The sequence below is a fragment of the Strix aluco genome, chromosome 14 (genome assembly GCF_031877795.1).
Source record: "Strix aluco isolate bStrAlu1 chromosome 14, bStrAlu1.hap1, whole genome shotgun sequence".
NCBI classification, from domain to species: domain Eukaryota; kingdom Metazoa; phylum Chordata; class Aves; order Strigiformes; family Strigidae; genus Strix; species Strix aluco.
In genome coordinates, this window is record NC_133944.1 from 22,296,415 (window position 1) to 22,321,703 (window position 25,289).

The following is a 25,289-nucleotide window of genomic DNA, read 5'->3' on the forward strand; positions in this document are numbered from 1 at the left end:
AAAATAAATGTGATTCAGTTAGAAAGAAAGGATTTCCAAGACTGCAATTCTCTCTCATTTCCTCAGTTTGGTCCACAGGCCTCCATTTCTAGGACGCATGCGAATCAACAGTGAAATCAGAGAGCTTGAAGCAAGTAGGTCACACTTGTCCTAGACAGCCTGGCTCCACGCCAGCTGGAGGGCACAGTGGTCTGCCTGGACAGTATCCTCACAGGTGCTGGAGCCCTGTTTCCTGTCCAGCGCATCTGTAGCAATACATAGCGAGCTCTAAAGTCTTGATACAGGCCTGGGTAGTGTGGAATAAATCAAGACTGGACAGGTTGGTTGGTTGTTTTTGGGGTCTTGAAGAGTATTTCCAGGGTTGCTCTGCGTAGTGCTCACTACCCAGAAGTGCTTTTGGTCAGCTTGGGAGCGGATTGCTTAAGGCTTGCAGGCTAAATGCCTCTTCAGTGTAAAGACATCCACTTCTTCCCCTCTCTCCTCTTCCCTCTTTCTCCATGCAGAGGAGAGGTGATGAAATATATGGAAATGTACTGAGCTGCTGTGGAGTGAAGTGTGTCCGTCTTCCTGTTGTCTAACTGCAGGATGGCTAGATGCACCGAAGCAAAGGCCTGCCTGAGCAGAGCTGTGGGCTCTTGCCTCCAACAAATGGATGTTGGGGAGCATGTCCTCTGTGTGCCAGGCTTCTGCTGAGTGCAGGGTGTGCTTTTGTTTTCACAGTCCCAAGGATCTTTCCTCTCCCCCAGGAGGCTGCCTTTGCTTTACGGTGTTACGTACTGAATGTCTGCCACTCTCCTTTCGCTGAGAGAAGAGTGGGAGGGGCTGTGCTACTCTTCTCCCTTCCATTTAATCACTGTGGTCCTGGAATTTGGGCCCCAAAAGTCTGGAGCTGGGCTTCTCTTTCAGCTTAACTGCATAGGCAGTGTGTTCTCTCTTGTGTAGAGAAGTTGCATTGCTACCAGAGCTACAGACTACCTCCAAGAGTGCTTTTGCCACCTCGGTCCATGGTGGAGCTCATGGTGTTCTCCTGGGTGTGAGGGGAACGGGATAGATCCTTTCCTATGCAGCTCCTTTGCTGTACAGCCAAGGAGGGAGAGGCCACTTGATGGTCCTGAAATGTGGCTGTGCTTGGATCCATCCTGAACTCTGAGAATGGTTCAGTCTGAACCCTGAATTTGGTGGGCGTAGAAGCCAAGCCATAATGTGGTAGGGACCTTTTGAAAGCATGATGATGATGCTCTGTGTCCTAATATCTAGGAGCCCCTTGTGAAAAGCTGACCCTTGCTTGCTGGGACTGTGCAGGAGGCCTATCCCTATCCCAGGAGCTTCCATTTGTCAGATGAGGCAGAGCACATGGGAATGGTGAGACCTGAGGAGAGGGTATAGACCATTCCTGTCCTGTGAATGCAGGCTGCTCGTGGAGCAACAGAGCAGTAGCCGAAAGGCTGTCCTGCTAATCTCGGGGTTTTGTCCTGCATCCTCCGGTGTAACCACTGCCTGTGGCTGGTTAATCAGCTGTCCTGTTAAAGCAAGCTCAAGGAAAACATTATTTATTGGAAGAAAGATGTCACTTCCACAGCCTGCTAAATCATAGTGGCAAACAAACACTGTGGTCTCTGGCTTCCTGCAGGGTTCAGCAGAGGCTTTTTGCTGTTTGTTCTGGCCTCCTTTACCGGGCAGAGACCTGCTTCAGAGCTTCTCCTAGTGAAACTTCAAGGAGCAGCTGAGATCAGCTTCTCAGCACTGGTGCAGCTTCAGCCCTTGTTTAGGTCCTGCCCCTAGTCAGAAGAGGATGGTGACTGGGTTTCCTGGCAAGTATTACCACTCGGCAGCCTGTCCGTGCTTTCGTCTTGTTGTTTTTCCTCTGCTGTCAGCTCCTGCCGTGTGAGACTGATTTCTGCCCTGTTTCTCTTAGCTTCTGAATGATTTGTTGCCTTGCCTTTCCCTTAAACTGCTGCTGCACCAGGTGCCGGGCTGATGTCCTGTTAGTGTACTGGAGCTCTGAGGTTACAGCTGTGAGTTAGTGCAGTCTCCTTTTAGAGAGGGCAAAAAAGGGTACGGAGGGGTGAATTTATCGGAGATGCAGGCAGATTAGGAGGGGTTACCTCGCCTTTTGGAAGAATCAGGAGAGGGCTGCCTGGTTAACGGGCTCCTAAGGAAACAAGACCTGGCTGTGCTGGTTTGGAAGCTCTGGGGGTGGTGAGTTCAACCCCAGGAAGGGCTGGGCTTAGAAACACAGGCTGCTGTTTGGTGCTGAAGGCATCTTAAACTCTGAGGTGAACAGCTAGGTGTGAAACACTGATGGGTAGAAAGGGCCAGAGAAGGCACTTTTCTGTGTCCAGCTGTGGCCCAAAGGAATTTGTTGCCTGACAGCAGGGAAAAGGTTGCATGTCACTGCTGGTGGCATGTAACCAGAGAAAAGGTCTTAAACTCTGCAGGGAATGAAGGGTCTCTGGGTGCTTCTCAGGTGAGATTTCAGAGAAATCAGCTTCAGGAGTGTCTGAGGTGGCTATAAACAGGCCAAACAGACAGCAACAAGCCAAATGGTAGTGACTGCAGCCTTCTGAAGGGAGACGTGGGCAATGTAGCTGATCCGCAGACTGCTGCGTAATCCCTCAGCTACTTTACTGCCTCAGGCCTGAGAGATGGCAAAGGATATTTTAATTTTTATATATGCAGTAATGGCCCTGGGTACTTTGGAGTGAGATGCTGGGGTTACAGCAGACAATTGTTTGAAAACATCAGTTCAGCTTGGAAGTTGCGAAAGCTAATTCCACGCCTGTGCGTGAGAAGACAAATCAGTCCTTGCTTGGAAGTGTTCGAGCCCTTAACTTGATTCAGAGCTCTGCAATGCGGTGATGGGAGGATGCTGAAGAAGGAAGGGGTGGAAGTATGAGCTGGTGGGGCTGTGGGTCACTCTGTCCTAGAAGCCCTACTCAGACAGACTTTGACTGACAGATGTCTGAAGGACTGAGTAGTGGCTTGATTCCTAGTTACGACAAAGCCAACTTGCAGGAGAGGATAGTAGTATTACTGTGGATCCGAAGTTTCTCAAGAAAATGTCATCTGAAATATCGAGGTGTGGTGTTTGCACAGTGGTGTGTTGAATTGAGCTTCAGTTGTGTTTACGCCTCAGGTACAGCCAGCTGCACTGAAGCCAGAAGGCCTGATCCAAGAGTTGAAAGGAGGTGGCTGCAAGTACATGTCACGGTAATCTCGAGCGCTACCCTACTTGAATACTCAGCAGAAAAAGGCTGTCGTTCTGACAAGATGTTGTGTTCTTGCACGAGGCAGCTTTCTGGGAACTGAGACCTGGCCATAATTTACTAGCTTTTGCGGGGGAGGAGAGAGAACAAAAGTGTTGTGGTAACTCAAGCACTCCCTTGCCAAATACTGGCTCGGTCTGTTTCTTAAAGTGTGTGAACTGCTTGGAAAAATGCCGAAACAGGCAAACGTACCTCTCGAAAGCAGCCGATGGGTTGAGGCTGTGTGCTGCTGTCAGTCAGCATCTGGAGGAGCTCATCGGGAGCGGCTGGGCTCGAGGTGCAGGGCTCTCTCCTTTTCAGCAGGCAGCTGGGGAAGAGGCACGGCAGAAGACACGCAGCCAGCATCTCGTTGACATGCAGTGTGTGGGATCTCTGGCAGCTGCCCCTGGCGAGGTGCTGCTGTTGCTGCCGGAGGCAGACTCCAGCTTGGTTTGCACTTGTGTTAGGAAACAGGAACTTGAACTTCTGGAGAGCTTGGGGCTTGCTCAGCAGTGGGTCTGCTTACTAGTCACCGTGCTACTGGGACAGCTCTTCTGGCAGGGGACTTGTGAAACCACGGGATTAGTCTGTTCTGAACTGAGAAGCGTGACATGTGAATAGTCCTCTTAAAAACTCCCAAACCCCCTTGGCTGAGACTCGGTGACTGGCCCACTGGCTGAAGAAAGACAGGCTCGTGTAAGGCACTGGTACGCTGTGGGATGCATTGAATCTGGGTTTATAAATCCAGTCCAATTTTTGGAAAATATGTTCTGTTCTGTCTGCTTGGATGCTAAGAGATTCAGAAGAGTTTAGTTCCTGCAGTTTGTGGCTGGCCTTCCCCATAAAAATTAATTCCAAGTGTTATATAAACATGGCCCTTATTCCAGTTGCAACATAATGTTGTGCTGGCTCTTGTGTTGAGTTGGGGGGGGCAACCCCCACATCGAGCAGGACAAAATGCTCTGGCCAAGCAGCTCATGGGAGCTTACTCAGAGCTGTTGAGGGTGAGACTGGGAGGCTCAGCGTGCAGCTTGTGTGGCTCTGGTCTAAACGCGATGCAGCTCTGACTTCTTGGAAGTGGATGGCCCAGCAAACTCTACTTTTTGTGTCACTGGGTCTCTATTATCAAGTGACCTGATAGCAAGGCAGCTTCTTGCAGCCTCAAAAGTAAGTGTGGAGTTGCAGGTCATGATGACACCAAAAGGAACTGATGGTTTTGCTGTAGCAGAGTTGGAGTTGGGAAAACAAACTGAAAGCTTTGGAAGCTTCCCTGCTGAAGTAAGACATGGTAGGATATGCAATAGCTGCTTCCTCTCCAAGGTCCTGTATAGCTGTGAAATAACATCACAGGCCTCTTAGCGCAGGCTTAGTTTTCATTAGAGCTCTGCACAATTAGAGAACTGAAGGTAGGAGGTGTATGAATGTAGCTACTGCAGTCCCCTGTGCCTTCTCTTGCAGTCTGATTTTATGGATGCAATAGTCTAACCAGGACCATTTCTCTCATATTCATTGAGCAATTGTTGAATTTTGCTCCATGCTTTCTCCAGCCTCCTCTAAAAGCAAACTAGTAAAGCCCTTATGTGACAGTGGAACTTAATTTCCACTCGGACTCCAAAGCTCATCATCCAAGAGCTTTCAGGAGAGGGACTGGAACTCATTAAGATGTAGTTCTGGTAGATTTCCCCTCTAACTGTGTCTTAGCTTTCAAAAAAACCCAGAAATTGCAAAATAGATGGGTGAGAACTCTGCATGCAGGGTGCTGCCTGTGAGCTGGGCTTTTTACAGGGTTTAGGAAGCAATTATTGTTAGTAACAATCCTATACAGGCTGCATAGAGGTGAGGGGCTTTCTGAGTTTTGGCATGATCCAGTGTTTGACAAGGGTCATGTTGAAAACTCCGCTATCATGAATTATCTGGACTATGTTTTTCCACCTCAAAAATGTGAGCATAAGTTCTTAATGTTTTGGTAGAATAAAACACAGCTGTTTAGCTGCAGTGTAGTCTGGGGCACAGAGATCTAGGTGAAGTTTCTGCTTTGTTTCAGCCATGATGCGTGTTGTTGGGCAAGTAGCTCTCTGCTGCATCCAGGATTCCTTACTAAAAGTAAGAATACCACCAAACTCTCCTGTAAATCACTGAGAAACATGACAGATACTGGGTGCTATTTACACCTCTGGCCTTTTTTTCTGCTCTCTATAACCAACGTCTGTTTTCTGTGAGATTTAGCAGTGGTAACATCTTTGTAAATAAAAAGTGCTGGGTCAAAACCACCTTTGCTAGAACCCCTTGGTAATACCCAGAAGAGTTCAAGTCAGCTTGAAAGCTGTTTGACCCTTCCATCCCTTGGGCTGAGGACAGTATCGCACTGTACAGTACGAGCTCTGCTTGGAGCCCGATGTGGAGGATGCTCTGTAGCTGGGTTTAATGTCAAAAGATAAAACTCCTCAAGCTAGGCTGAGTTCTTGCTCTGACCCTGGTGCTGTGGATGCTTGTGCCGTAATGCTGAGGACTCGTACAGTTCAGTGGAAGGGAGAGGCAGCCTCAGTGCTCCTGCTTCAGAGAAACCAGGGAGAAATGTCGTCTTTTTTGTTTTCTCTGGATAGTGTGTTCACATCTGGTTTGACTAAACTCTTCCAGCTACTCCTTTCCCCATAAAGGTCTTGAATCCCTGGGAGGGTGCTTGCCTAACTGGCCTTCTGAGGTGAAGCTGAAGCGAGGTGAACATTATGTACCAGTGCAAGTAGTAGACCTTTGAGGAGTAGGATTATATGACGTTCTTCAGTTCTGGATTCAGTTTTTCCGTAGAGATACTTTTGGCTCAAACAGAGTTTTATCTTGACAGAGCTCAGCAAGTTGTGGTTGCTTGTTGGCCAGGACTGCAGCTTGGTTGGGCACCTGACCTGCAGCAAGGGTAACAGAGGAAACAAAGGTTTCCTCTGCTTGAAACTGGAGGAGGGGAGAGCTTCTGAGCATGTTCCTCCATCCTGGGCAGGGGTTGCCTACCATACAAGATGGATTTAAGTGGCCACTTTCTTCACTAGCCCCTCTCTGCCTCTTAATGCCTGACTTCTCTTAAACAGTGCAATTAGCTGAACTGACTTGATGGTGTAATACCTAGCTGCTTTATAATTTCAAGGTTGCTGGTTGTGTCTTTTTGCCTTTGAAAGCTTTTTGGATGCCTCTACATCAGTAGTATCTGAGGAAACTTGCTTGTGGGTGCACATAGGTTCTTGGTCATGATTGCTTCAGAGAAGCCTGCAACCAGAGCCCTTTTGGCTAGAGGAAGTGCTTAAATTGTTGCTTTTGTTTCTAGATTTCTAGAAAATACTTCCTAGAAGACCAGTAACCTTCCACCTTGATCAAGCACAGTGGACAGCTGGCACAGATGTGTGCTGAGTTATACAGATAGTGTCACAGTTTCCTTTTTAAGATGGCAGAAGGCTGGTATGGTGAAACACTAATCTTCTTCCTGAGTTTGGATTGCCCATGATAAAACTAAACACAAGTATAAGTGTATGACTTAGCACATGGGTTTTGTCTAGGTGATCTTTCAGAGAAGAGAATGCCTGGAAGAAGTGCTGAGCAACAGCTTGCTTGGCTCTGCTCAAAAAAAATCCAAACCCAACACAAACCCTGTAAAGTAGAATTATTCTTTCTTCTTCAGACTTGAAACTGCACCTACAAAGCACAGACTATGGGAACTTCTTGGCCAACGAAGCCTCCCCACTCACCGTCTCCGTCATAGATGACAAACTGAAGGAGAAGATGGTGGTGGAGTTTCGTCACATGAGGAACCATGCATATGAGCCCCTAGCAAGTTTTCTGGACTTCATCACGTGAGTACCAACTTCTTGTGAACAGCATTTGAAACATTGGTGTTCTTCCAGACTTGAGGCCTCTCAGACCAGCTTTCCACTCTCAGCCCTGTAGTTGCTGTGTTCTCTGCAGCTTCTGGAATGAAACTGGTTTGGTTGTATCTGGAGGTCTCAAACCATCAGCACAGTATCACTATGTTGTTAAAGGTTTCTACTCCCAGAGTGTGTGCATGCTTCATTGGCACAGCTGTGTAGCTGCCTTTCACTGCAGAATTAGTTTAGTCTCTATTAGAGCTGTCACTTACCCTTGTCCCTTGTGTTAAATGTTCCTGGGTTTTTAAAAATGTGATCCTGCTGCAAAACATATGTGCATGCCAGCAGCTGCCTGCTAGTTCTGACCCACTGAAGTTGATCAGCTTTTGTCAGGGCTACTGTGATCCTACCATCCCACCCAGGGGCTGTAGGCCTTCCTCTGACCCCACAAACTGGTTCAGGGAGTTGAGCTGGCCAAAAATTGAACAACTTTTCCATTTTGGGGTTAATCTTTTGACTGATGTGACTTTCTTGGCCAGCTTAGTGGGATCTAACAAGCGCTAGGGGAAGGGAGAGCCTAGGATGTGCAGCAGGGAGAGACAGGTCTGCAGCAGCCTCAGTGTGTCTCTGTCAGTGCGTGAAAAGACACAGGGGGGTGTGCTTCCCCAGCAGGTTCAGCTGATGGGGAAAAGCTTGAAACAGCACAGTGTTCTTACTTGCAAGTATCTTCTAGCAGTTCTGCACAACCCTCTGCTTCCCTGCACGCTGCTTTTGTTTTAATCAGGAATAAAATGAAGATGTTGGCCTTGGTGAGATATCAGTTGTGCTAGTTCACATCTGAAATGTGGAAGTAAAATTGCCTTTTTTCTTAATCTATATTCCTATAAGCTCTAGTTTGGCTTGGAAACTGCATAGCTTGTGACCTTTTCTAACCAATAAGGAGATATGTCATGGACAGAAGTGAATTTCTGGTTCGGTAGAACATGACTTTAACTTGCGTCACTGAGAAGAAGATTGTATTCTGTTCTTGAGTCAGATAGCTGATAGATACATCAGTATTCATTTATTTGATACCGTGAGCTTTGCAGGCACTCTGGCAAGTGGTGTTTAATCTTGCATTTTGGGCAGTTGGGTATGCGTTATCTTGCTTGCCACCTAGAGATTTTTGAATGGTGTAGGCTGATGTGGAAAGGCCTTTGGTCTGTTCAAAGATGTTTCAATTCTGGCATCTCCTGCATGTGCAGATGTTGATTAAAGACCTGTCTCTGCTGTATTCCTTCCTGTTCTGCCGTTTCTGTATCAGGACAGTAATACTATCTCATTTTTCAAACCCAGTGGCTCATATGTTATTTTCTGGGTCACTGTCTTTTAAGTCTTTCCTATTTTCTAAGAAACAGTTTTTTCTTATATGCCTGTCACTAAAGCTCATGGACTTTTCATATAGATATGGAGCAAGGCATGGCCAAACCCCCATTTTGCAGCAGTATTTTTCAATGGATGAAGCAGTTTCTATCTCATGATCCTAGAATCTCTTCTATTCTCTTAACTTTCAAAACACCTCTTTGCTCAATTTTAATTCGCTGTAAAGACATCAATACTGTTTGAGCCTGGCAATATTAGGTAGTTTGTCCTCCACTGATGCTTTTTCTTTGCTGCCCTACAGGCTTATGGAAATGTCTGATCTCTATGGGAGTGTTAAAGTAATCACTAATGGTGTCTTAGCTTATGTCATATCTGTTTAAAGGCAATAGTCTGGGCAGGACACATGAGTATCCTGCAGACTTTAAAACTTTGCTGTTCCCTAACTGTTCCACTTTGAAAATCAGTGCGTGGAAAAGATGAACTGAAAGGTCTCAGGCCATGCCTGCCCTGATTACACACTGCATGACTTGGTCGGAAGGCTGCGGATAGCTGTGGAAATCCAGTTTCCTGTTACACCAGTCCTGTTGACCTTTATCCAGTGTCTACATCCATCTGGAGTTGTGCAGAAGACCTTAAACATCTCGTGTAATCCGATAGGCCGGTTCTTGCAGCTGTTTGAATGACTTAATTTTAAAACTGGTGTTTTGCCCTCAGCTTGGTTTAACTTTGATCTTGTTCTGCTTCTGTCTCTCTGATTTTGATGAGTTCTCTATAGCAAGACACAGTTCTGTGCAGATATCTGTATCGCTTGCTTACTGCATAATCTTGTCTTGAATATACTGGTCCCATTCAGCACAGGATGTTTCTTCTTTGAGTTGTCTTTACTCTTATCTCTTCCTTTTTACCCACAAGATTTACTTCAATGCCACTGTCTGCAGTGCTGCCTATAGGAAGACAGATGAAGCAGGAGAAAAGCTGTTTGCTACATGAATTGTCTCCACTCTTTTGCAAAGCTTTTTGGGCAAGGGGTCCAAGTGTTCAGTTGTGTTTTGTTGTGGTTCTGCTGCACCACTGATGGAGGGGTCTCCTCTGGGTCTGCACTCATCACACCAGGGGAGTATTGGTGAATAGAGAGGGTGTTACCAGCTTCAGCTGGTCCAAGGTGGGAGTCACTATCAGCATATCAGAACTTCTAATGACACTACAGACAAGTTAAAACAGAAGAATGAGGACAGTGAAACACAAGCTGTGCTATTTATGCCCAGTGGGTCTTAATATTTTCTGTTGATAATCCTAATATATTTAGTGACAATGCTAGTAGAAAGGAGGGTAGACTAGATTGGACTACTTGGGCTGCCTTTCAGGCTGCGTTTTGTTCCCCAAAACTGTCCTGTGGGTTGTAGTAGGCCTTGGTTTGGGGCAGAAATTTCAGAGATTCTGTCTGCTGACAGCGTGAAGCTTCCCATGCATGTCCCAAATAGTTGGAGTGGAGAACAGCTCTGTTCAGAGGCTGGCAGCAGGTACTTGTGCCAGTAGCCTGACGCTGTGGGCAGCATCCCAGAGATGTTCAGCCGAAGGATGTTGGCAGTGCTGGGAACGTTGTGCCTGTGCATACAGAGGTACTGTGTCATCCTGGATGACACTGGGACGAGCATGTGCCACTTGATCTTCCACTCTGGCTGGGCACACAGATAGGTGTAATGGGGTGATTTATCTTTGCCTTTTGAACATGACCATTTCCCACTCATTTCTTTTACGTTAGTTAATGAAACTTGAGCAGGAAATGGTAAAGACCGCTCCTGGTAGACAGCTCCAGGCAAGTGAGGCACCAGGTGGTCAGGAGAAGAAATTGTGCTCAACTGAATGTGTCCATGTGCTGAACTTTACAGGCTGAATTGAAATAGAAGATGGTAGAAAGATATGGAAAGTTTTAGCGAGGCTGCTTTCTGCAGGAGGAAAGCTTGAGTTCACTGGGACTCTCAAGAGAGGCATTGGGTTGCAAACAGATATTTTTTTTTAAAATCGAGTGGGATTGTAGGTGTGTCTGGCTTAAAATGGAAGGAAATATTTTGTAGCCTGTTCAGTTCAGCTCTGAAACTCACTGCTGCTGGATGCCTTTGTATGTACTTAAATTTTTGGCTGCCTTAAGAATACTGGGTAACCTCACACTAGACAGGCCCATCGAGGCCTGTTAAATACTTGGGTACCATCTCAGAGTGGCCAGGGTGTAGCTGGCTGGTGCCAGGAGGTGGATCAAGCATTTAAAAAACAGTCAGGCTTTCTCCTTGATGAATGTCCTGCTGGACCTCTGAGGTGGTTTTGAGTTGACCAACAGGTGACTGTTGTGCTTGTTTTTGGAGGGTGCTTGGACCTTGACCAGGGGACACATTGCTGAGAAGATCTGGGGAACTGTCTGATCTTCAGGACAGCTGTAGTCCTTGTCCCCTCTGACTGCTCCAGAGCCAAGCCATGCCATTCGTCCCCGCGTGGGATTATGCGATGTCATTTCTCTTGCCTCTACGAAGTGGCCCGTGAAGTAGGTGAGGCCACGGGAAGGAGAAGCAACAACTGGGGGCTCTGGAGCACCAGGAGGCTGTGTGTTCCCGGTGTGCTCTCCTTGCCCAGCGCCAGGGAGACGAGGCTGCGCTGCCTGTGACTTGCCGGGAGGTGGCACTCCAGCCCCGTGGCTGCCTGTCCCCAGGTGCTGTGTTCTAGGTAAGGATGGTCACCTGCGGAGATGGGCAGGAGTTAATTTGTCCCCTGAGCTTAGGGGAGAGGGCAGTGTTTAAAAGCACAGGAACAAAACTGACCCAAGAACATAGCTGGGCAGCAACCCCAAAGCAAGGTCTTTGTTCCCTAAGTCACTTGCTACCACTGATCTTTGTCCAGTTGTGCTCCCCTCCTGGCACCACGCTGACTCTTTCCTGGCTCTGGTCCTCTCCAGGAACTCTTCTGTGGCAAGTGTTGCATTGTTAGTACCAAAATATTGAGGAAGTTGGCTGATTTCCCTTTTGTTTTTTCAAGTGGTAGCTGTAGCTGGTGGCCTCTGCCACCGCGTATTGTGGCAAGGAAAAGCTCAACTTGTTGAGCCTGCTACAGTCTCTATAAAACACCTGCTAGCTCTGTGTCCTGCCATGCAGCTCCTTGCTGGAGGACCGCTGGTGCTTTCCCGTGTCCTTTAGCTGGTCATCGTAGATTCTGACTGATGGGCACAAGTTGGCTGTTAACATCTCAGCTCCAACACAAATGATCGACTGTTTGGCTGAGGGAACGCAGCGATGTTCTGTAGGGCAGCAACAAACAGGTATTAAGTGTACTTGAAACGGCAAAACCCACTTCCTGAATTCAACAAGCACATACTGACTTGTGGCATGGAAGTGGGTTTTAGCTTTTTCTCGGTGATGTGCTGCCCTGCCTTTCTGTAAAGGCTTTCTTCTTTGTGTTAGCCTGACACAGTGCCATGTGCTGTCCCTCCTTCCTTCCAGTGTTCCTGTATATGGTTTAGGTAGGATTCTTTATTGTGGTGTCACTCCTGACTCTTAGCCTGCTGTAGCCTGGTTATATTGTCAGCTTTAGTATTTTTCCAGGGGCAAAAATAAAGGGATTTTTTTGCCCTTGCTTCAACACAGTCTCTTCCCTGCTCTGGAAAGTCTGGTTTCACAGCAGCCTGACATGCAGGGCTCTGGCAGCTGCTGGCCCCCCTGAGCCCTTGTAGCACTCTGATGGGCAGAGAGGGCTTCGATCTTGTGTTCAGGTGGGGGAGCTGCTGGTAACTGTGCAGGAACTGAATATGCTGTAGGGGTGAGGTCGGGGGGTGAGCTGAGTCTAAACACATTTTCCAAATCTGTGATCAAGTCAGTATTCCGAGGACAGACTAGGTTGTCTTCTGTCTTTATCTTACCAGTCTGCTAGGGCTGGGAACTGGGCTCTTTGTTGCCCTGAGGATGCAGCTGGGAACTTGGCTTTCAGTATGTTTTTGTGGTCACAAGATGTGTTTTTGATGGGGCTGCATATACCTTTTTCCCCTTGCGCATGCCTTTTCTTAGCTGACACTTCCCTCTATTACCTTCTCTCTGACCCAGTCCTGCTCTGCCTCTCCCCTGCGCTGGATAGATCTAGTTTCTGCTGCACAACTTTGAGTTCAAACTTAATCTTGCAGCAGTGGTTTTTCTGGAGCCAAATTGTTTCAATTGCTACTTGAGCTGAAGAGCAATAATACTCTTCTCTGGAGTAGGAAGTTGCCTGTCTTCTAAATATACTGGAGTGTGCATCCTGGCATAACTGCAGAGGTTACAGAATATGACTACATCCTTTTGAAGTCCTTTCTCGCAGAAGAAAAAACTCCAAGTGTTTTACGTTACAGTCACTTGCAGTTTATTTGGGCAAATGCAACAATCTGAAGGATCTTTCCTAATGCTGCTGTGGTTAAAACTGTACTATATACTATTTTCAGTTAGTTGTTGACTCCTTGGTGGCAGTGGGATTGGGAAGCAAAAATTACCGTAGTGGCTGGGGATCCTGCAATAAAAGGTTTACGAGCCTTTTCTGGCAGAGACAGTTTTGGCAGAGAAGCACAGGTTTCTGACAAACAGCTTCCCTGTTTACAGGGAGTGCAAAGTTGAACTGATAAGCCAAGTTCTTGGAGGGATTATGCAATATACAAAATAAGAGGGCATGTAACTAATGGTCTGGAAATGATCATAGGCTTGTGTCCTTTGGATGGTGGCATCAGAACTGCATCTGTGTGCAGAAATGCATCTGCATCTGTGCTCCTGCATAGCCGAAGGACACAGATCTCATACCAGTTTCCCAGAACTAATGTCTATGTGAAAATGGACTGGGTTGCATGCCTAAGTGGTGGCCGTCGAAGTCATCTTTCAAAATGGTGTGACCGCAGGTAGCCCCTTGAGAAAGGGAGTCTTTGAAAGGTGGATTTCACTGTGTATTATGTTTTTCCCAAACCTCTAGTGCCTGGAAAACACTTCATTTGGCCGTTGGATTTGCACTGCAACAGCATAACCCTTCTTCTGCTGACCAGAGCTCTTCTGTGCTTGGAAGATGTTAGCACGGTGCCTAGCAAACACAGTAGCCATGGTAATGATCGGAAGAGCTAGGAAAATGCTATCAGGGCAGGAAAGATGTAGCAAGAAGCAAGTGATGAGCTCCAGATGTAGGCCTGTGTTTCACTAAGAAAGATTTATCTTTAATGAAACTCTGTAGCCCTGAGAAGGGGCACTAGCATGCAAGCTGTGGGTGATTAGGTGAGAATGCGTCGCCCCTGGATAACATCCCAGTCCAAGCTGATGCTGTTTTATCCAGAGGCAGTGCGTGGACTTAACTATCGTCTTGGGCTTTGTTTAAAGCTGAATCCCTCTGGTGATTCTGCAGTTTGCAGGAACTTCCACTTCCCTCATGTTTCTGCTCACAATCTTTCCCTCTACAGGCTGAACAGAGGCATAAAATAGGGAGGGAAGGAGTCTGTTAGGAGGTTATCAGTGCTCATCTGATCAATTTATGTGTGGTTGCAACTTTTCCAGACGACAACCTGTGTGCAGTGCCTTCAGTTGGATAAATGTTCACTGATCACTTCTGTTCCCATATAACACGCTTCACTGCTTGATTGAAACCTTTCTCAAGGTCTTCTGCTGCTGGATCTTGGCAGTCTTCATTTTCCTTTTACCTTTCCATCGATTTGCCTCACCCAGTGCTCTAGGCTGGCAAGTTCAGCGCAGAGAAGGCCTGGAGGCTTAAGGCACTGCTGCTGAAGACTTCTTGAAGGCATCTTGGGTCCTAGTCCCCTTTTCCAGATCCATTCTGTATGCTAATTTGAAGTCTAGAAAATACTTAGAGCTTTGTGTAAATACTGCAAAGTACTGCGATATTTAGAGGCCAAGCAAAATCTTGTGTCTACCCCACGTGGTTTACGGCATGTCACAGAATCATAAAATGGTTTGGGTTGGAAGGGACCTTAAGCATCATCTAGTTCCAACCCCCCTGCCATGGGCAGGGACACCTTCCACTAGCCCAGGTTGCCCAAAACCCCATCCAACCTGGCCATGAACCCTTCCAGGGAGGGAGCAGCCACAGATGCTCTGAGCAACCCATGCCAGGGTCTCACCACCCTCACAGGAAAGAATTTCTTCCTTTATATCTAATCTAAATCTACCCTCTTTCAGTTTAAAGCCGTTACCCCTCATCCTATCCCTACAATCCCTGATGAAGAGTCCCTCCCCAGCTTTCCTGTAGCCCCTTTTAAGTAAGGTCTCACCAGAGCCTTCTCTGAACACCCCCAGCGCTCTCAACCTGTCCTCACAGGGGAGGTGCTCCAGCCCCCTGATCATCCTCGTGGCCTCCTCCGGACCTGCTCGAGCAGGTCCATGTCCTTCTGGCATTGGTGCCCCCAGAGCTGGACACAGCACTGCAGTGGGGGGGTCTCACCAGAGCAGAGTAGAGGGGGAGAATCCCCTCCCTCGACCTGCTGGCCACACTTCTCTTGGTGCAGCCCAGGATATCATTGGCTTTCTGGGCTGTGAGCACACATTGCTGGCTCATAGTTTTCCATCCACTAATACCCCCAAGTCCTTCTCCTTGGGGCTGCTCTCCATCCACTCCTCGCCCAGCCTGTATTTGTGCTTGGGATTGCCCCGACCCATGTGCAGGACCTTACCCTTGGCCTTGTTGAACTCCATGAGGTTTGCACGGTCCCACCTCTCCAGCCTGTCCAGGTCCCTCTGGATGGCACATCCCTTCCCTCCAGCATGTCGACCGCACCACACAGCTCGGTGTCATCACAGACTTGCTGAGGGTGCCTCGATCCCACTGTCCGTGTCACTGACAAAGGTGTTAAACAGCGCCGGTCCCAGCACTGACCCGAGGAACGCCACTCGTCACTGCTCTCCACTGGGACATCGAGCTGTTGACCACAAGTCTTTGAGTGTGACTGTCGAGCCAATTCCTTATCCCCTGACTGGTCCATCCATCAAATCCACATCTCTCCAATTTAGAGTCAAGGATGTCATGTGGGACAGTGTCAAATGCTTTGTTCATATCCAGGTGGATGATGCCAGTTGCTCTACCCTTATCCACGAACACTGTAACCCCGTTGTAGAAGGCCCCCAGATTCATCAGGCAAGATTTGTCCTCAGTGAAGCCATGTTGGCTGTCACCAATCACCTCCTTATTTTGCATGTGCCCTCGTATAGTTTCCAGGAGGATCTGCTCTATGATCTTGCTGGGCACAGAGGTGAGACTGACTGGCCTGTAGTTCCCAGGGTCCTTTTTATTTCCCTTTTTAAAAATGGGGGTTAAGTTTCCCCTTTTCCAGTCAGTGGGAACTTCACCATGGTGCCACAAGTTATCGAATATGATGACTAGTGGCTTAGCCACTTCATCCACCAGTTCCCTCAGGACCCATGGATGCATCTCATCAGGTGCCATGGACTGGTGCACCTTCAGGTTCCTTAGATGGTCTTGAACCTGATCATCTCCTACAGTGGGGGGGTGCTTCATTCTCCCAGTCCCTGCCTTTGCCTTCTGCGACTTGGGTGGTGTGGCCAGAGCACTTGCTGTTGAAGACTGATGCAAAGAAGTCATTGAGTACCTCAGCCTTCTCCATGTCCCGGGTAACCAGGTCTCCCGCTTCCTTCCACAGAGGGAAGAATGGAACTCCACCATTTTCCCGAGTCTTCCTTTTATCATGGAGGTACCTACAGAAGCTTTTCTTGTTGCCCTTGATGTTCCTGGCCAGATTTAATTCTCTCAGGGCTTTAGCTTTCCTAACCTGATCTGTGGCTGCTCAGAGAGTTCCTCTGTATTTCTCCCAGACTACCTGTCCTTGCTTCTGCCCTCTGCAGGCTTCCTTTTATGCTTGACCTTGTCCAGGAGCTCCTTGTTCATCCCTGCAGGCCTCCTGGTGTTCTTACCTGACTTCCTCTTTGTTGGGATGCATCTCTTCTGAGCTTGGAGGGGGTGATCCTTGAATATCAAGCTGCTTTCTTGGGCCCCTCTTCCCTCCGGGCCTTTATCCCATGCTACTGCCAAGCAGATCCCTGAAGAGGCCAAAGTCTGCTCTCCTGAAGCCCAGAGTAGGGAGCTTGCTGCGTGTCCTCCTTGCTGCCCTAAGGTTCTTGAACTGCACTATTTCATGGTGACTACAGCCAAGACTGCCCTTGAGTTTGGTGAGAACAAGGTGCAGCACACACCTCTCCTTGTTGGCTCCTCTGTCACTTGGAGAAGGAAGTTACCATCAATGCATTCTAGGAACCTCCTGGATTGCTTATGCCCAGCTGTTTGTCCCTCCAGCAGATACTGGGGTGGTTGAAGTCCCCCATGATGACCAGGGCTTGTGAACATGAGGCTGCTCCTATCTCTCTATAGATGGCCTCATCTGCTTTACAGGTAAGGAAGATAAGAAGACACTATATGCCAGTTAGGCTTTTGCAGCTGGTCTGTGTGAAAGCAGCATGATTAGATGTTTCTGGTCAATATTTAAAATGTAGTTAGTGCTGAAGTCTGCTCAGCACAGGGTGCCAGGACTCAGCCTTGCATACCAGCCTACTGTTTCTCAAGCTTTAAGTCTCTCATCAAGTTCAAGCAATCAGAGAGTCTTGCACGAGGCTGCAAGGTGTTAAAAGCATTCCCTGGTGTTTCAAGGGGTTTTTGTTAATCTAGAACACAACATCATATTCATAAAGCTTCAAAATTAAAAGTACTTCTAGCTTTTTTCTCATTAGCCTTTAATGCAGCTGACACTGTATGACTGCTTATAAGTTACTGGATGATACCACTGGAAAACTGAGGTCAGTATCCCAAGAGACCTAGGCTCACTGGAAGATGGTAAAAATCATGTGGAGACGCAGCTAAATATAGATTAATGCTGAGAACATTCCTGGATACTTGGATTTGAAAGGCTGCCACAGCCTCTGTAGTACTGCGAAGTTACAAGTCTTTGCTGTGAAATGGTCTTGTTGATCTAAGTTTAGCAGGGCACCCACTTATTGGCTGAGTGCCCTTGGTTTGTGGTGGCAACCATGAAATTCTCAGTTTTCTCTTTGGCAGGTTCACGAACCTACCACTTAAGCGTGGTTTTTTTTTTTATTGGTGTGACTCTGGGAAAGACAGCGTGCAAAGATAGGAAGAGGCCATCACATGCTGCATCTACTCTTGCTGTTCCCTGGACTGCCTGAGCTTCAGCTGCAGGCGAGGGGTGGAACTGCTCCTGGCCCAAAGCTCCTGGGCTGACTTGTTCTAGTCTGAGATAAAAAACTGATTTAAGGATTTGACTCAGTTCATCCGCTATTCCTTGAACAAGCCTCAGTGAGGCACTGAGGTCTTCCTGATGAGCAACATCCCTCTCCTTCCCAGTTCAGGACAGCTGTACAGTTATTTACTAATGATCTTAAAATGACACTCCAGATAAAAGCAGCTTGGCTGTTGGCACTATTCTTAGTGTCAGCTACTGCTCTTTTGTGCTTCGAAGTCTGTGCATTGCTTTCCCCCATGACTTGCTTGTATTTGGAGCTTGAGAGTTGTGACAAGTGGCTCTGCATACCAGCACCTTTGCTCAGGTCTCGAACCCGGTGGGATATAGAGATAGGTCTATGTACTTACGCACAAACCCATGGAAGCAGCAGTACAACCAGCCCAAAATTTTTTCCTTAGGTTACTTTCTCCCACCAGCACCTGAGTGCATGAACTGGATGAGCTACAAGAGGGAAGCACTAGATGCTAAAGTGATTATAATCAAAACAACTTCATCATCATTTAAAGCTGTCTCTAGAATTCATGCCAAGTTCAGAGCACCGCTCTGATCCCACTGGAGATTTCCTTTTTTCATCCCAAAATAAACACATGCTTTTACAATAATCTGAGTAACTGCCCAATGCAGTCACATAGGGACATTTGCCTTGCTAGCATTAGTCTGCGTTAAAGTCTAATGCTGGTTTTGGAAAGCATTAAAGTTGCCTGAGCAATGCAATACCTTAACCCATCCCAGCAAAACCCCTGAGCCGCGGCACGGTTCTTCCCTGCTACGCACTTGTGCATCAGCCGCTGCTCTCTGGGTTTGCTGCTGACAGGGAGGGCTGTCCTCATGACCCCTTGCAGAGCAGCTGTTAAGCTACAGTTTGGCAAGGCTTTTGGAGGATTCCTGAGAAACTCAGGTCATGCAATGTTCTGTCATTATTCATGTTTTGTGACCACTTGCGCTATTGTTTACGGTTTCTTTAGTATCCTGGAGCAGAAAGCAATAAAAAACCCACCTATCTGCCATAGGACAATGACTCTTTATGATTAGATGAGATGAGATTAGATTAGATTAGTAAATGGGGGAGGGAGAGGAGGCTTAACTGTCTTGGGGGCTATGCCCGAGTGCCCTCAGGCCAAGTTGTAAACGCCCCATGTGATGAGCTTTCATGCATTTTATGTGCTCTCCTAATAAAAAGCCATTCGCAATATTCAGCAGGTCATTGCAATCTTTCTTGTCTCGTTTATCTGTGGCTGTACTTAAGTAACTCCAAAAGGAGGAAGACATACATTGTTAAAGTACCTGTACATGACTTTTGTGTGTGTGCTCTCCTTGATGGCTATCCCAGAAGTTAGCTGCTGGGGCCTGGCTCTCCTGTTTTCTTGGAGAGGTCTCTGCTGTGCCTGTCTTGAGACCATACCTCCCAAAACCAGCAGTGAGAATGAGCTCTCTGACCTGCTGCTGCTGGAAGGAACACTTCCCACACGCACACACGCACCTTTTGGTTTCTCTAGGCATATCCTAGCCTGGCTTTGTTCTCTTTATGTGAGTGTTGCCCAGTGCCAGTGCTGAACTGGGTGTCGCTGGAGGAGTGAAGATACTGGCCCCAGTCGTCACAGACTTCAGGAAGCCATAAGCCAACATCTCTCTCCTGCTCTGGATGATATTTCTATTCTTGCTGACTCTTCCCTGCCCTTTAATAAGAAATTCTACGCTTCTGTGAGACATTACTGATGCTTCTCAGTATCAGCTAAAATTGTATTTCTGTGAATGTGAATTTCTGGAATATACCAACCTCAATTCAGTGGGTGACAGGAAGAGTGAAGCAGGGTGTATCTGTGCATGTGAAACCCTGCTTAAACATCCACTCTTTTTGTATCCAGCTCCCTGTGTGGGCAGATAGCAGCTCAAAGCAGGAGTGTCAAACACGTTCTTGCTCAGGAGAGTTTTGTTGTGGTCTTTGCGGAGGCAAGGTTGGGGTCTTGAGGTAAGGTGCCATTTTGCCACTTAATTAAAATGCTGCCACCCCCTGTCACTGGCTGTAGGTTATATAGAGCCTCCATGTAGTGCTTTCTCCTCTGAAAACTACTGAGTGTTCCCAGGGAGCTAATGCAGAGGCTTGTCCTCACCAAGGAGCTTGTCAGTCCTTCTACCTGTTTCCAGTCTCTCACCAGACCATCCTATGTCCTAATCTCTTTTCCATGCCAACTGGGCTATAGAAAAAGCCCTGACTCTGTGTGCGCACTGCTCAGCACTAACAAAAACACCTCTGTGTTATCAACGCTGGTTTCAGCACAAATCCAAAACATAGTCCCATACTAGCTACTGTGAAGAAAATTAATTCTATGCCAGATATAGTCTGGTCCTCTTGTTAACTGCATTGAGAGCTAGTGAAGGTTAACGTGCTCTTGGAGGGGTCTGAGCATAAAAGCTGAAACATTTGAAGCTGGTCAGAACCTAGTAGGAGATAAAGAGGATGATGGCAAAAGCTGCTTTATTAAACAAGTAGTTGGAGGTTCCTAGGAAAACCGCTGCCAGTGTAATAAATCTAATCCTTTGGGCCTGGGAGGAAATGCCAGCGTAGCCAGGACCTCTGCTGTGGTCTTAGTACAGCTGTGCTAACAGAGGCAGATGCGTTCTTGTTGGACTGGCACATAAAAGCAAGTGTTGCCCCTTCCACAGATGAGAAGAGGCTTTTCCAGCTGCCCTGACACTAGAAGACTTGCCTTGTAGTCATGACTGACTAAGCCGTGACTGCTTTTTCTGGGATGAAGCAGGAACTGAATGCGGATAAGTGTGGTCTGGGCTTGCTGGAAGGAAATGAGAGCTATCAGGAAGGATTAGGTATTGGTGTTGGTGTCTGCCTGGCCTTTGCTCTCTTGCTATCGTAAAGGTTTGAAATGCTGTCGCAGTGGAAATTTGAATGAGAAATTTCCCCTCTATCTTATACATGGTAACTCCTCCTCCTGCAGGGATGAATCCTTCTGTGACAGCAAGATTTAAGTAGCTTCAATAGGTAAAGTACTCTTTCAAAAAATTGGTGCTGGGCCTCCTTAGAGGCCTTGACATTTGGTCTATAGACTGTGCATTTCCCCAAACTTCCCTGAAGGATGAGGAAACAAGCAAGTTAAAGAGTATAAATGAAATAGGGAGAGCCATGCTTTGCGCTCTGGCAGTGGAAACGGGGTGGGTTGTCTTTCCTGGGACCATCAGTCTGAAAGCAGAAGCTTCTCACATGTGAAGAAGAGGGTCAGACTTGGGCTGTTCTCCCCAAAGTTGGCTGTGGCTTTCATGGTGAGCTGGCCTGGCAGGGCATTGGATGAGCTTGGTGTGACTCCAGTAAGCCAGGAGCTAAGCTGCTCTGAAGACCTGTGAACGGAAAAGGCTCCAGGCATTTTCCCTCAGTTCCTCTTGTATGGTTGACTTTGGCCAGGCTCCTTGTGAGTTGCAAATATCTTGTAGAGAGCAAGATCTGTGGTAAGATGGGAATAAGAAAGAGGTGTGCTAGTGTACTGTGCAATTCTTGCCTGTTCCTTTGCTGGACACTGAGTTGAAGAAACAGATTTGGTCTGGTCCAATGTTGTTGCCTTGCTTTGGTCTTTCCTGAAAGCTGCTGTGTGGCACTAAGCAAACTTGCAGGTTTGAGGGCAGATGGTGGAGCTGGGAAATGATCTCCTGTGTCCTTGGTCTGGCACATCTCTCAAAGATGCATCTGTGTTAGGGTGCAGATGCTTGTATTTACCAGGAACCAGCTGCTTACTGCAAGGGCCTTACCCTCGGTTCTCATAAACAGGCCCTTCTTGCTGTCCTGGAGATTGCAATCATCTCCATGGTGAGAGTTGCACAAACAGAAGGGAGGATAATGACGTTGTGGATTAAAGGGCAAAAGGAGGTTTCCTAGTACATAAAGCTTGTGCTGATTGTCCTGGTTCTAGATTGAACGTCCCTGGAAGGGTAGGCTGCAAACACAGAAAGGCTGTCTGCAAAAATAGTAGGACCAGGAGGTGTGTTACCCAGCCCCGCAGTGTGGAGAAAAAGGCAGCACCTGTTTGAGGAACTAAGGTGTGGATTTGTTCATGGACCTTTGAGCATATTTGAGAGGCAGTAAGCCCATCTAATAAAAACTACCGAAATCTGCCTTTAACTGGCTCTGCTTATCTGCCTTTGATGTGGTTCAAAGGGAAACACAGGGCTGCATTATGTCCTCCTTGTTAGCTCAGAAATACAAAGACCAGCAGCATCCCAATGCCCAGCTGACAGATGTGTGCGGAGCCTTGCCGTCCCTGCCCTCGCCCCAGTCTAGGGGCACTGGCCTTAAGTTCCCTTTCTTCAGTACTCAGGTACACGTGGGAAGCCTGAACCTCAACAGAGCTCCAGCTCCAGACATGCACAGCTCCTTCTGCCATTCTAGTTAGGCCTGATCTCAGTTTGTTTTGGAGCAGCTCCTGCCGAGGAGCTTCTTCAGACCTTTTCCATCATCTAACTTTTTAGAGTTAGAGCTCTAGTAGTGAGAGCAAGGGAGTGTAAAATCCCAAATATCCTGCTCTTCCAGCATCTGTGTCCCTTCCCTGTGCTGCTGAGGGACGTTTGTAAAGGCACCTTCTGCTGACTGAAAAAACCCTCATCTCACTTGATGTTTTTCAGGTTCTCAGCGTGGTTGGCTTATGGCTCAGCTAGTAATGAAGGTGCCTAGAGCACCACTCCTCTTCTTGCTGGGGACACTTTTCCTCTCAGCTCCTTGTATTTAGGTGATGCCGTGATGCCTTGCTTGAACCTTCTACTTGGAGAAGGCCACCAGCCTTTCTTGTATTCCCAGTCTTCAGGCCAGCTGTGTCTTCCTTCTCTGGCTGGACTGGGGGAACTGGGAGGTGATCTTTCCCCTCTGCTTGGTGCTGGTGGAGGCCTCACCTGGAGTGCTGTGCCCAGTTCTGGGCTTCTCAGTGCAAGAGAAACACAGACATACTGGAGAGAAGGACTACAGAGGGGATGTGTTGGTGGAACTTGTGCTGAGTGCCAAAGGCTGAATCTGCTAATCCTGTATAACCAGGTAGAAAACTTGGTTAGGGACATCATAATGTGGGCTAATGCAAAGAAGTTTGTAGTTTTTGATGGTAGAGGTGTAAAACCTTGTGTGCTGTTTCATGAGGGTGTGAATAAAGGTTGTGCTAAAGCTGCCAGCCCTGTTGTTTTTGGAAGGGAGTGGGGCTGCAGAAACCTGACCTATTCTTCATAGCCTGAGCAAGATGGAGGGCACTGAAGCTGACCTTGAGTCAAGCTACCTGCAGATTCCCCTTTGCTGGTGTCCTACCACGTACACTTTTGCACATGTTCTCTACAGAGCAGTGGGAATGCTGCAAGGACAAATGTTCCCCGCTACCTTGTGGGAGAGTGTGGGGAAGCTGGAGTCAGGCTCCTCTTGGAGGTGTGTGGGGTTAGGATGAGAGACAGTAGACAAATGGCCATGAGGGAAATTCTGATTAACTGTTAGGAAAAGGCTTTTCATTGTGAGCGTGGTCAGACACTGAAGCAGAGCCCCAGAGAGGTTGTGAGATACACATCCTTGCAAGTAAATCAAAGTTCAGCTGGACAAAGCCCCGAGCAGCTGGAGGTGGCCATGCTTGGAGCAGGACACTGGGCCAGAGACCTCCAGAAGTCCCTTCCAGTCTAATACTCTTCAGTGGTAGGTAGGAGACACACAGATGGTGTGGTTCAGCTATAGCATAAATCACAGCCTGGGGCTATGTTTGACTCCCTTTTCCTAGGCTGACATGATAAGGAGACGTTAAGGAGGTACCTTACTAGTTCATCGTGGGAAGGGAGCATCTTTCTGGAGATGTTCACATGGACTGGTGCCAGGTGCTGGTTTTTGTATTATTTGATTGTGACAGGATGCCTCTTGCATTCCTCCAGGTACAGCTACATGATTGACAACGTCATTCTGCTGATCACTGGGACTCTGCACCAGCGTTCCATCTCTGAACTGGTGCCTAAGTGCCATCCTCTGGGAAGTTTTGAGCAGATGGAAGCTGTGAACATTGCTCAGACGCCTGCGGAGCTCTACAATGCAATCCTGGTAGACACTCCCCTGGGTGAGTGGAGCCTTTCAGAATACCTCTCAGCTGTGTGTGGAGCAGATTTCCCTTTTCCCCCCCCCGTCTAGCTAGGTCCAGCTAAGCCTAAGTTGTGGTCCAGGAAGACAAAGCAGTGGGTAATGTACAGCTGTGCTGTACTGCCTGTGGTGGCTGAGCTTGAGTTCGGGTTTATGTCTGTCCTATGCCAGTTTTTCCTCTGGAAGACCAGCTAGCTCTTTGTACCCTTCAACAAATGTCCAAACCAGCACGCTGGTAGTGGAGACTGCTGGGGAGTTCGGTTTGTGTGAGCCAGGCCTTGAGCTGTCATGGCAGTGCAGGTGTAGTTAGATCTGATCTGCTAGTTATGTCCATTTACTAGCTCTTCTGGGAGTCGTAACCTGAAACTAGGGAGGAAGGAGAAAGCTTGAGAGGTCTTAGACAATGTGATCTTTTTAATAATTGTTCTGGGACACATGGCACATGTGCTTTCTTAGCAAAGGGCTATCACTTAATTTCCAGCACTTTTAGTTGGACCACTGGGCAGTTTCTTGTAGGCAATTTTTGTAGATCTCCACATGCCTAGTCTTGTTCTGAGACTGAAAAAATTAGGTCTAGATCAAGGAAAGCTCTTTATATACCAGAAAACCCCTAAACAACAACTGCAAAACCTCCAGATCTCCATAAGCCTTTGTAAACTCATTGTATAGCAGGATCCTGCAATGAGGTCAGGGCTTGACTAGGAGGCCCATAACACTAAAACCAAGTATCTTATGAACAGTTAGTCAGGTAGATATGTTCTTTAAAGATAAAAGGTGTAGGAAGTGGTTCTGGAGAAAATATGGAAGACTTTTTGCAGTAGTAAGAGAGGTAGTCACAGGAGACTTGCTAGTTTAGCCTCTGTGGGCAAAAATGTAGCGAGGTATGCCTGAGTCAGTGATTAATCATTCTTTTGGGGTTGGTAGAAAGAACAAAACACTCTAAATCATCATATTGTCTTTGATAGAAATAGTTGGTTTTGGAACTGAAAGTGCTTTTGCAAATGCTCTGTGTAATAATGGGGCAAGTGAAGTAGCTGTCATGGAAAAATGACTTGCCAGATAGAGCCCTGCAGAGGAGGGAAAACATGTCTTGAGATCTGGGTTGCAAGGTAGGGCAGCAGCTCAGCAGGAGAACTAAGTTCTGCATGCAGCTGAGTTGAGTCCGCTGTAGGGATGATATACGGGAAGAAAAATCTCCTCAGGAGTAAGAGTTCCCATTTTGGGAGTAAGATAGACTAGAGTATTTCAAACACATTAGCTCTCGGAGACCTTAAAGCTTCCAGCTGTGTATGGAGTGAAAATGCCCTGTAACGCTGGTGAGGTGGTACTGGAGAACGTGGCTGGCAGTTGAGGGTCTTTGCCCCTTGCGTTCACGTACATGTACATGAGTCAGTCTTGCCTGCTCCTGCCCTGGCTAGGCTGACTTCTGCTTCAGACCTTTGCCCTGGCCATGCCCTTGAGGCTGTGTACCATCTAGTGTG

General features: G+C 47.5%; 1 protein-coding gene across 1 annotated transcript in view; it reads left to right on the forward strand.

The window, feature by feature from the left end:
- The window catches only part of ATP6V0D1 (ATPase H+ transporting V0 subunit d1), a 38,090-nt gene that overhangs the window by 3,582 nt on the left and 9,219 nt on the right, over positions 1 to 25,289 (forward strand). The window contains exons 2-3 of the mRNA XM_074840231.1: positions 6,910 to 7,081; positions 23,610 to 23,788. Coding sequence (XP_074696332.1) covers positions 6,910 to 7,081; positions 23,610 to 23,788 — 351 coding nt within the window. The remainder of the gene's footprint in view (positions 1 to 6,909; positions 7,082 to 23,609; positions 23,789 to 25,289) is intronic.